The sequence below is a fragment of the Mytilus trossulus genome, chromosome 3, assembly GCF_036588685.1.
Source record: "Mytilus trossulus isolate FHL-02 chromosome 3, PNRI_Mtr1.1.1.hap1, whole genome shotgun sequence".
Classification (NCBI taxonomy): domain Eukaryota; kingdom Metazoa; phylum Mollusca; class Bivalvia; order Mytilida; family Mytilidae; genus Mytilus; species Mytilus trossulus.
The window spans coordinates 6,036,170-6,048,234 of NC_086375.1; the positions used below are offsets into that span (position 1 = coordinate 6,036,170).

The following is a 12,065-nucleotide window of genomic DNA, read 5'->3' on the forward strand; positions in this document are numbered from 1 at the left end:
ATAGTGGAGTGACAGATCAGGAAAAAGGGGCTTATTTACGACTTTAATGGACCGGCATACCTGCCGGCCAAAACCAATTATTTTCAAAGCTAATACCTTAAGCTAACTTTTTTTGCTCGGTCGTAGACATTTCATGCTGTGCAATGTTTTTATAAAAATGAAAGAATAAGACATTTGGATTTGAATTTCGTTCCTTTTTTTCGTTCTTTGACATATGATTTGCATTTTATACGGAGTTTAATTATTCATTCATAATGTTAAACTATAATTCCTTATTGTTTTCTAGATTTTATCCATTATCACTAAGTTTAGTGAAAGCACACTCTGTATTTTTTATTATAAGTGAGTCCCGCGAGATTTGACCAATACATTCAGTTTGGCCGCTGCTATCAAGCGTGACAGCACGGACTTTAACAGCTCTTGAGTAGAGCATGGTTGTAGTGTAAAGAAGTTTCTTACTGTGGAAGTAAGTTTTTTAAATCTAGTTAAATGTAGTTAATGCTTTCAATGTATTTTGTTGATAACAGCTAGTAGTTGTGGTTTAATGCTGTTTTTATAATTAATGTACAAAAATGGAGTTTGCGTCTGCAATGGTTGCAACGCGTTTTGAGAACTGTCCTGTATGTCGGGAAGTGTTGTATGATTTAAAGCTTTAAGTTGCGTTTGCATAGGTTGCAGCGTTAAATGAAGATATTGAAAGATATTTTTGTTAAATATATCTAGGGAGAAGAAAGCTCCGAATTTTGCGTTATTTTCGAGGTACTAGAAATAATAACTTTGAAGGAGAATGTTTTTGGTTTAATTCATTTTAGGAGTTTAAAAGCACATTTTATTGAATGTTCATGAGTTCCTTTAGAAAAGATATTTGTATCTTTAATTTATGACGAAGACAGTCAGCATTGCACGATTTTTAATGGCGGATTTCTAATGGGGTTACTATGCAAGTTTTTTAAATCTAGTTAAATGTAGTAAATGCTTGCAATGTATTTTGTTGATAACAGTAAAGTAGTTGTGGTTTAATGCTGTTTTAATATTTAATGTACTAAAATGGAGTTTGCGCCTGCATTGGTTGCAACGCGTATTGAGAACTGTCCGGTATGTCGGGAAGAATGTTTTTGGTTTACTTCATTCTACGAGTTTTAGAGCACATTTATTTTATTGAAAGTTCATGAGTTCATTTAGAAAAAGATGTTTGTATCTTTAATTTATGACGAAGACAGTCAGCATTGCACGATTTTTAATGGCGGATTTCTAATGGGGTTACTATGCAAGTTTTTTAAATCTAGTTAAATGTAGTAAATGCTTGCAATGTATTTTGTTGATAACAGTAAAGTAGTTGTGGTTTAATGCTGTTTTTATATTTAATGTACTAAAATGGAGTTTGCGTCTGCATTGGTTGCAACGCGTATTGAGAATTATGACGAAGACAGTCCGCATTGCACGATTTTTAATGGCGGATTTGTAATGGGGTTACTCAATTTATTCTTTTTAATTTCAGCTATGGCTCAGGTATTGAAGCCAAATTGCTCCCTTGCGGGAAAAAGTTTAATCCCGATCATTTTGAGGGTAAAAAACGCAGATGCAGAAGCGGTTTTAGAGCTGTCAAGACTGAAAAAAGATGAACCATTAGAGAGTTTGACAAAAGTCGAATTAATTGCTCAGTTTGAGAAGCTTACGGGTAATTTATAATTTATTATAACGTTTTCTTAAGACTTTTAGAGAACCTTGTATTCAAAGTAATTATGGCTTTAATTTTTGTTTTTGATAATTTAATCAGCTTCATTTGACCGATAATGCTCTTTTGAACAAACATTTTTTTTTTAGAAATGTAGATCTGCGTCTGTTGCGATATTTTTAGCCTTTTGGATTTTATGTTAATTCTTGTTATTTAGTGTCATCAGAACTTATGATTTTATTGACGGTAACTTGGCAAGTTACCTCAGAGTTTTTCGCTTTCCACGGTTCGTGATTTTTTACACATTATACTTGAAATTGTATCTGTTCCGTTTGATTGATTAGTGCCTTTTTTAATTCCAGGTGAATCCGTTAAAGATGTATTAATTCTGCTGTGTGGGAAAGATGATAACATTGAGAATGTGCGTCTCTTAGTGCATGAAAGCATATTGTTAGCGAATTCTGTTGGTGGTAGAGGTCAGAGGTTAGGTACTAGTAATCCGAGTACAGATACACCAGCGGCGAAAGGTATGAATGTTTTTTGGATTAGTTTGCTTGCATTGTCCGTATGTTCTAATTTAGCCCTTTTGAAATGCTTATCGAAGATAATCTCTTCTTATTTGTAACTTGATGTTTATGTAGGCGTTTGTTTATTTAAGTGAGATATTATTCACGGCAACATATATTATTCACAACAACAGATCTAGTCTTGTTTTGTTGCATTTTCAAGAAACCTGGATTTCTTTGCTAAGTAAACTTAATTTTTTACAGAAAACTAGACTTGATAATTTTATGTTGTTTTAGTTATTTCGTTTAACGCTTAATTTTGTTTTAATGTTGTGGCGCTACTTTCATGGTTTCCTACATTTACAGTTTACGAATGTTACTTAGAGCAAGACCTTGTCCTGTATTTGTATTGCTAGAATGTTTTGATATTCTTGATTTTTCTTTTGATATATATTAAAAAACTGTTGCAAGGAAGTTTAGTTATTTTTCGTTTTGTTTGTTGTAGGAAGTGATGGCAAAGCGGCTCAGGGAGACCCATCCACAACAAACCAGCAGCTGCAAGCAATGAGACAAGACCTGGATGAGTTGAAGAAAAATTCAAAGGTTTTACAGGTAGATGAAGCACTATCTTACGTTAGAACTTTGGCAGCAAGACCAAAACTTACAACACCGGGAGTATTACTTGCGGCCATCGAAATGTTGGTTGATGCAGCTAACAAAGCGAATCATAAGGACTGTTCTTTATTTTCAAAATCTTTTTCAATGTGTAAAAAATACGAAGATAATGTTGATTTTTGTGGGCTCGTCTTAAAGTTATTTGGTTCCCAGGAGGACAAGAAGATTTCCTCCTTAATTTCAGACTGGGCAAAATCTAAAAAATACGAGGAACCATCAGGTTCAAAGGAGAGGCAGGATATATTAGATGCTCCACCTACTTCAGCTCCTGCTTTTCCTTTTCCTGGATATGGATATCAGAATCCAGGTTTTGGTTTCCCGTATCCTAATTTTTATCCAGGGCCAAACTATAATTCAGGTGGTTTTAGGCCTCCAAGAATGCAAGGAGTTAGAGGCAGGAGAGTGTCAAACGGTGTATGTTATTTTTGCAAGGAGTCGGGACATTTTATTGCAAATTGTCCAAAGATGAAAAAAGACAATTAATTATGTATTTTGTATATTTTTTAATTTTAATCTTTTAGATGCCTTTCCCTTTCCCAGGAGCTTCGATCTCCAGTGAAAAATTTTTCACGCGGGCAAGGGTTGAGTGTCTCTCTCCTTTATTTTATTTTTATAAATCTCAAGCAATTTTTCAGAGTTGAAAAGATTTTCTTTTTTGTTAATTTCAGAATATCAGGGATCATGAACCTTTGGCTAAGAAAGAAAAGTTTGAGCCAGAAATTCCAGATTGGGAGTTAAAATCGGGTTTCGATCCACTTAGCGTTAAATTAAGAAAGCAAAGTGACATACCTTTAGTAAATTATAAAGGAGAGATCACCCAACCCTCTGATTGCTTACCAAGTGCTGAAGAGGTTGTAAATGGAAGCGACTATGATTTTGAGGATCTGTCTTTTTTAGATCCTAATTTTTTCAAAGCAGGAAATTTAATGTATTGTTCAGAACAATGGGAGAAAATAGGTTGTCCTAGTGAAATTTTGGAATGGATTAAACAGGGGGTAGATATTAGGCCCATGTTTAAACATTTTAAGGGAAATTTTAGGGGTCGTTGTTACGATTCAAGTCTTCCCCAACCTGCTTATTTTCAAAATTCTGCTAGTTGCAAAGGATTTGAGAAATTTTTGTGTGACACTTTATTAGAAAGAATAGCCAATGGATCATTAACTGTAATTGGCAGAGTTGGGGAATGTGATCCGCCGTTACTTGTTTTACCTATCACTATTGAGCCATCAAAACCACGCATGTGCCATGATGAAAGATACTTGAATTTATGGATTAAGGATTTCCCGTTTTCGTTAGATACTCAGAAAGAGGTTCCTAGATTAATAGAAAAGGATTCTTTCATGGCATCTCTTGATGATAAGTCTGGTTACGATCATATACTTTTAAATCCCAATTCTAGACAGTATTTTGGAATCCAGTTTGCAGGCTGGTACATGGTTTTTAACTCTCTTCCTTTCGGCTTCAAAGCTAGTGCTTTTATTTATCACACTACTGGTCTAGTTCCAATCAGCTATTGTCGCTCCCTTGGTGTACCTTCTTTATTGTACATAGATGATAGGTTAGTTTGCGAGTTTAAAAATACAAATTTGAAGAAGAAATCCGGTCATGCCGAATTGGTAAAAAGTCTACATTCTGTGTCAGGTTCTTGTTAGATTGGGATATTTTTTAAACTTGGAAAAGTGTTGCTTTATACCAACCAGGTGTTTGAAATTCTTGGGAATGTTTTGTGACTCAGCAAAACTGGCCTTCATCTTGCCGGAGCAGAAAAAAGAATCATTTAGAATTTTAAGGGAATCTATCCTTGATGGTAATGACGTAGGCATTAAAACTCTTCAACGTTTCGCAGGAAAATGTATTTCATTTTTTCTTGCTGTCCCCTCTGCCAGGTTGTTTTCAAGGGAAATCAATAGGGCCATAAGCCTTGCTTCTAAAAATAGTAAAAAAAATAACATTTACAAAGAGTTAAAAGAGGAGTTGGAATATTGGCGTTTTTTGGATAATTGGAGATTAGAAACCCATTTACAATTGATTTTAGCAACTGACTCGTCGCTTTTTAAGTGGGGTGCCTTTATGATTTGCAAAGAGGTTACGGTAGAGTTTGGTGACTTTTGGAATAAGAATGATAGCTCTCCTATCCACGTTAAGGAGGCAAATGCACTACTACACTCCCTCTGTTCTGTTAAAGAGAGAATTATCGACTCTCGGGTGGACGCGTTTTGTGATAATCTTGCGGTAGTTAATGCTTGGAGTAATCAAGGAGGCAGAGACCCCTCGTTAAATGGAGTTTTGCGAAAGATATTCACTCTTTCAAAAACAGTTAACATGGACCTACGTCTTGTATATGTTAGTTCTAGTAGAAACCCTGCTGACAGGGAGTCCAGAAAGTTGAGATTATCAGATGCTATGTTATCTCCTATGAAGTGGAAATTTGTTGAAGAGAGGTTTGGTCCCCACACTTCAGATTTGATGGCATTAGACTCTAATACTATGAATGATACTTATGGTAATCCGTTAAAACATTTTACACCATTCCCCACAGTTCTTTCAGATGGTGTTAATGTTTTTTCTCAGGACTTGAATTTGGAAAAAAATCCTTATGTGTTCCCCCCTTTTTGTTTAATTTTTGCCGTTTTGAAGTTTTGTGCTCAGATTGGGGTTAAGAGTTGTACATTTGTGGTTCCTGAGTTGTTTCCAAGACCAGTGTGGTGGCCTTTTTTCTGGGAACATGTGTCAGTATGGAATGTGTTAGCTGAACGAAATGAACACAAAGCCCTGTTGTACCCATCTACTAAAGGGTTTAAGTTGGACACTAAGGGTTTACCATGGCGTTTAATTGTCGCACGACTTCATTTTTAGTTTTACCTTTTTGTAGAATGGTGTACCACGAGTTTGGCTGCCAGCAGAAAAGTGTTTAGTGTGTGGTTATGCAAATGATGTTGGGTATCAATTTTGCCAGTCATGTGGACAAAAACCCATTTTGATTGAAAGTTCGGAAAGTATCACGAATAATTGTTCAGTGGAAAGGCGTTTGAGATATTTAGACAGTTTAATTGGAAGCACTAGTTATAATAAGAAAAAACTTTCGCTGGAAAAAGAGTTTGAGAAGTTTTTATTTGAAGGTGAACCTGTTAAGTGTTTAAAAACCGCTTCCCCTTTAGAAGTAAGGCGATTTATGGTCATGAAGGATTCAAGGGGGAAAACGCAAGTACATGACTTAACCTGTGAATTTCTTGGTAAGTTGGGTATTCATTCATGTCAGTGTCCGTTAAGGTTAGCAGCAGGAACTGTTCAGTCTATGCTAGGACAATTAAAAGCTATATTTGAATCTAATGGTCGGGGTTCTGAGTGGAATGAAATAACTAAAATTGGTAATCCTGTGTGTAGTCCAGAGGTAGACAAATATTTGCATGCTATTCAGTTTGAGCAGTCAAAATCCCATGTTGTACAAAAGCAGGCAAAACCTCTATTTTTAGACAAACTCCGATCAATTAGTGTTCATATTGATGAGTTGTTGTTGGATCCTGTTATGAAATCCTCTGAAAGATTCATATTCCTTAGAGATCAAGCATTTTTCAAAGTTCAATACTTTTCAGGAGACAGAGCGAATGACTTGGGCTTGTGTATTTCACAAGAGGTTAAATAATTACCAAATGGTGACGGTTTTCTATTTTCACACACAGTAGGCAAAACACTTGGAAAAGGGAAAGTGAATGAATTTTCCATCTTAAGATTTGATGATACTTTAATTTGTCCAGTCAAAGCACTGGAAAGGTACGTTGAAGGTGGCAGGGCACTTGGAGTTGATTTACGTTTTGGTTATTTATTCCGTACGTTGAGTAGAAATCGAAAAGATGTTACTGACAATCCTGTATCTTCGAATGCTATGTATGATCGCTTGAGGAAATATTTAAAGAAACTCGATATTTACGACGGTGAGACCCCTCATGGAATTCGGGGAGCTTGTGCTATTACTTTAGCTTTGTCAGGGGGATCTACAAGTGACATCATGCAGCATATAGGTTGGTCTTCTTCGTCCTCTTACCAAAGATATAGTAGATTGTCAAGTATGGTAGGAAGAGGGTCAGTCAGTTCCATCATGGCTAATACTGGGGTTTCTGAATCTAATATCTGTAGATCTATATTCGAGTCGTATTGTGAGGTCAATAAACTTTCCAATGCTTTTCAGTGACAGTTTGAAGTGTTTAGAGTAAAAGTTTGTTACTTATGATGCTTGTTTAATTATTTTTTGTATTTTGAGGGAATAATGTACTACTACTATTTATGTATATTGACTATGACTATGACTAGCTTGTATTTTGAGGGATATTATGTATTAAGTATGAAGGTATGTAAAAATAGAGAATTTTTGAAATTGGATTTGCCTCTATTTTTCGAGGGATATTATGTATTACTATTTTGTACATGTATGTTAGAATTAAATTTTGTGAAGACGCACTGTATTGAATACACTTTTCTTTAATAAATATTACTTTTCATAATCTGTTTAACGAAATTTGTTTTTGAAAATAAGTTTGTTAAATTTAGAGGGAGACTTGTGGTTTCTGTTCTATTAAGGTATGCGAATTGCTTACACCAACAACATTTGATCTTGGCTGGTTAGTTGTCTCATTAGTAATTAAACAACATCTGATTTTATATGGACAACATATTACACATGTCATTCTCTACACATTCTTTTTATTTCATACATGTATTGGATGTATTGAATATTCAAGAGGATTTCCCTGATTATGGGAAATAAGGGATAAAGGGCAAAGACACAAAACCTGTCTTAGTCACCCGATGTAATACATATAAATCATCTAGAGCTCATGCACCACTTGATCGTTCTCGAAGTATGCAAAAACTACTACATAACAGATAGTTCGCTCTGTCAAACTTAAGATCGGTTCAACTGAAAATATTAACACTTTAATTTAAGTCATAGGTTGCATACGTTTGTTAAAATTTATGATATGGAGCATGCACGTGAAAGTCTCGGAAACAACACAAGAAGTATACGGAAGAGTTAACAGTTGGCATAATCTGCTTTTATCAGTTTTCTGCATGGGATGTATTCATTTGAAATTTCTTAACTTTTTGATGTTTGCTTAGTTGGCGATATTTCAAGTTTTGTCATGGACTCCCATTTGTATAAGAATTTTGACTTCTTCATTTATACAAGACAATTTTTTAAGTTTTGGGTGAGTATTGGGAATGTAAAGGTTAGATTTGGGAATTATAAGTGTGTTGTCGTTATACTAGCTTATAGTATTGAGGTCTGCTGTGTAACCCAATTTTCACCCAATACTTATATAAATTTGGTCATATCGAGCAAGGGTTCACCTATGATATTACTATATCATAAGTGAGTCCCGCGAGATTTGACCAATACATTCAGTTTGGCCGCTGCTATCAGAGCTAAGCGGGACTTGCACATGCTCTGCATGATGTCGATACAAAGGTGGACTTGCACATGCTCTGTGCATGCTGTCAATACAAAGGTGGACTTGCACACACTCTGTGCACGATGTCGATACAAAGGTGGATTTGCACATGTTCTGTGTAAAATGGTGGTACCGTATAGATGGAATGAACGTGTGACGTCGGTACAAAACTTAAAAAAAAAAAAAACACCACGGAAGTACATGTATCTCGATATGGCTAAGTTCAAACCCAATTTTCACCCAATACTTATATAAATTTGGTCATATCGAGCAAGGGCTCACCTATGATATTACTATTAAAGAAGTGGTTACAACATTTCTAAATTTAAATTACATTGATAATTTTATAATTTTCCGAATTAAATGTTTTAGTCTTCCTTTTGTAAAGTTTCGATGTTATTCCAAGTCAGTATATCTCAAATAATAGCTTTACTGAGGATTTTTAACTTTGCATTATAGTTCAATGAGTATGATATGAACCTCTTCGTTATTCTAACGCTCATTGAAAGATTGTATTAATGTTTCTAAACTTCCTTTCGACAAACTGCGAAAAGTCTTTGCAATACCAGAATGCATACTGTGGGTTCCTTTATTTTTGTTGGTTCCAATTTTCGTGGATAGCGGAAACATTGAATATTCGTGGATATTTGATTTCGTGGTTCTACCTAAGTCTGGATACAACTTTATAGAATATTTTTTTTCGTTGAACATTTAAACTCGTGGTTCACCTGTACCAACGAAACCCACGAATATTGGTTTCCAACGAAGAATAATGAATCCACAGTAATTGCTTTAAACATATAAACCTGTTTATCCCATTTCATATTGCTTTGGCATTACAATTACACCATTGAGTCTGGCTCTTCAATTTTTTTTGAAAATCCAAACTATCATGGTTTTATGCATCCTATATACTGTGAAAGTACACTAATTCGTGGGTATCAATTTTCGTGGATTGAGCACTATTTACATATTCGTGGGTTTTTAAATTCGTGAATTTAAGTTTTCTAAAAAAAAAATGAAAAATTATAGCCTTTAGAAACGAAGGTTACAAATAGTCTGGATTGAAGGAAATTACAAAGTGAACATTGACCCGTGTAAATCGTAGTGATAACACTTATTAACCCATGATAAAGTGATCAACAGATTGAAGACCATCAAAGGTGTATATTAGGCCATACACATGTCACCTATTGAAAATAGTAACATAAACAAATGCTATAAACGTATCTTGAGTGTCAAATAATTCTTATCAAAATCAAGCCCAGCAAGAAATTATTATTTTCCATAATTACGAGAACTATGAGGGTATAAGATGATCACTTTATAACCATACCAGCATATTAATACGGGAAATCTGACTTTCATCGATCAAAATATTTTTTATGAGAATTAAAGGATCAAAAGTTACACAGTTTAGGTTATTAAAGATTAAATGGGTATAATCCTGCATGCGGTTGTAGTTCTGTGACTGTTATTAAAGTATTCCCAGATTTGGCGTTATTCAATATATTCTCTAGATCATATCAGTGGTCAAACCTACCAAAGGGCATCTTTCCATGTCTTGATTTGGACAATGGTTGTTTTATTTCGTTGGACACTTAAATTCGTGGATAAAGTCATCCACGAAAACCACGAAAATTGGAACCCCACGAATAAAAGTACTTTCACAGTATATATTCTGCAGTACGTAGATATCGGACTTGTTTAGCAAATTTGGAAATAGACAGAACCCAAGACATGTCCTATGTGCTTATGGTATTGCTGTATTTAGAAAAAGTGGTCGTATTATACAGGAGGGAGCATAAAATATTGACTTAAATACTGTAACAAACGATGCTAAAAATACATTTCACTTCATTGCTTGAGTTGAAGTTCAGTATCATAACAAGTCATCAAACGCTCACATAAGTTCCATAAAAGTTAAACGGGACTAGAAAGATCTTTGACGGTGAATGATTCGAAAACCAATTTTATGGCATGCTTTCCTTTTGACAGCCGACAGAACGGTATGAACCCCCTAGTTAATGTTTATGGGAATCATGTGTCTTGTTTCATCAAAAACCGATATATATATATATATATCTGTCCTGTCTTTGGTATTTCTGCGACTTCTTTCGAGACAAAACTTAGATTAGATTCAATTTTCTGCAGAAAGCAGTGAACAAATTGTTCAATTTTGGACTGGTTCTTACAAAAAAGCTAAATCTGAAAATTCGTCTGTATCCTATGCTCCGGTTATAGATGTCAAGCCTCGACATGGCAATAGATTTTACAACTTTTTTATGAAATAATGTTTTAATGTGTCAAAACGTATTGGTCAACAATATGCTTTGCAAACATTTGACAATTGAATACGGTGGTCCAAATGTAAAATGATCTATTCCAGACGGGTTCGAGGATGAACTTGGTATATGAGGCTAAAACAAAAATTCGTTAATTAATATTAAACCAAATATATGCCAAAGTCCATTTGCTGAATTACCCAAAAGCGCTGAAGGTATTGCACTGGTTTTTTTTCTTCTAATTTTAAAGAACATAGGATGCCATTGTTTGAAGAATTCAGAATACAGTCTTGTAACCTATCACCAACCTTTAGAATTTTGTGATATGTTTCTTCGTGCAGTTGAGAATATCTTACAGAAATATGGGGCTGGGTAGTGGCTTTTACACTTGAAAATGGTAGCTGTAATGTTGTGATGCTTTTTATTACCAATTGGACGAACAATGCTAGGTTGACTCCAGCCTACATATTGGATATTTTGAATCTGTCTGAAATGGTAAAATTTGTCTTTATGTCAGGTGAGTTTCAATCAGACATAAACATTGATCCTGATATTTGAAGTGATATGGCTACATAGACAACTAGTATCAAATATTCTAAAGGTTGAAGATGCATCATATAGGACTGACCAGGACAAACCGCTGTACTTGGATCGATGCTTAAAAGACACATCCAGATCGGGATTAGCCACAGATGCATCATTTGAACACGAAGAAAATTAGCCAACTACAATGGCACGGGACGAAAAGAGTGACTCTGATTTGATAGGGTATATGCATTCGAATATGACTTAACGTTGCTGATCATCCTTAACCATTGATAGATACTAGTATTTCTACGGAAATAAAGCCTCAATAAATGTTCACGATTCTCTTCTTAAAATTTCTTGATCGTGGAAAAGACGGGGCACCAAATGTGGTTTTGTACTCGAAATTCAATTTTGTATGGACAAAAGTGAGTTTTGTTCACCAAAAATGAGTTCAGTATAACAAAATTTGTAGCATACTATTTTAAAATTTTGTCAGTTTCTTTCAGTGGACAAAAGTTACTTTAATCTATTTTTTTTGTAACACAGACTTAACTTTGATACCTAATTTTAAAATTAGGCCACAAAATTCAATTTTGTATGCAAATTAGTTTAGTTTGGATTCTGTGAACTAATTTGCATACAAAACTGATATTTTGTCACAAAATTCAATTTTGTGTTTATTTTTGTGTAGACAAAATTGAGTTTCGTTAAACAGAAGTAAAAATTTAACACAAAGATCAACGTTGTGCAATACAAGTCAATTTTGTGTCACAAAAGTCAATTTTGTGTCACAAAAATCAATTTTGTGTCACAAAAATCAATTTTGTCTAGACAAAAATAAAATTCATTTTTTAAATTTTGTTATGACAAAATTCAGTTTTGTGTTTATTTTTGTGTTGACAAAATTCAATTTTGTAGACCTAAATCATTGTCGTCCTGACAAAATTCA

The 12,065-nt window shown here is 34.5% G+C and overlaps 1 protein-coding gene across 1 annotated transcript; it reads left to right on the forward strand.

Moving 5' to 3' along the window:
- Positions 1-383: 383 nt before the first annotated feature.
- LOC134709189 (uncharacterized) lies at positions 384-3,389 on the forward strand. Its single transcript, XM_063569364.1, has 4 exons — positions 384-466; positions 1,499-1,678; positions 2,038-2,202; positions 2,687-3,389. Exons 2-4 carry the CDS (start codon positions 1,501-1,503, stop codon positions 3,337-3,339), a joined length of 996 nt encoding a protein of 331 aa, XP_063425434.1. The 5' UTR covers positions 384-466; positions 1,499-1,500; the 3' UTR covers positions 3,340-3,389.
- The last annotated feature ends 8,676 nt before the right edge of the window (positions 3,390-12,065 follow it).

Excerpts from the sequence above, each read along its gene's own strand:
- LOC134709189 (XM_063569364.1), top strand. The coding sequence starts at position 1,501 with ATGGCTCAGGTATTGAAGCCAAATTGCTCCCTTGCGGGAAAAAGTTTA. Across the intron at positions 1,679-2,037 it reads TCAGTTTGAGAAGCTTACGG|GTGAATCCGTTAAAGATGTA; the intron begins GTAATTTATAAT and ends TTTTAATTCCAG. Across the intron at positions 2,203-2,686 it reads AGATACACCAGCGGCGAAAG|GAAGTGATGGCAAAGCGGCT; the intron begins GTATGAATGTTT and ends TGTTTGTTGTAG.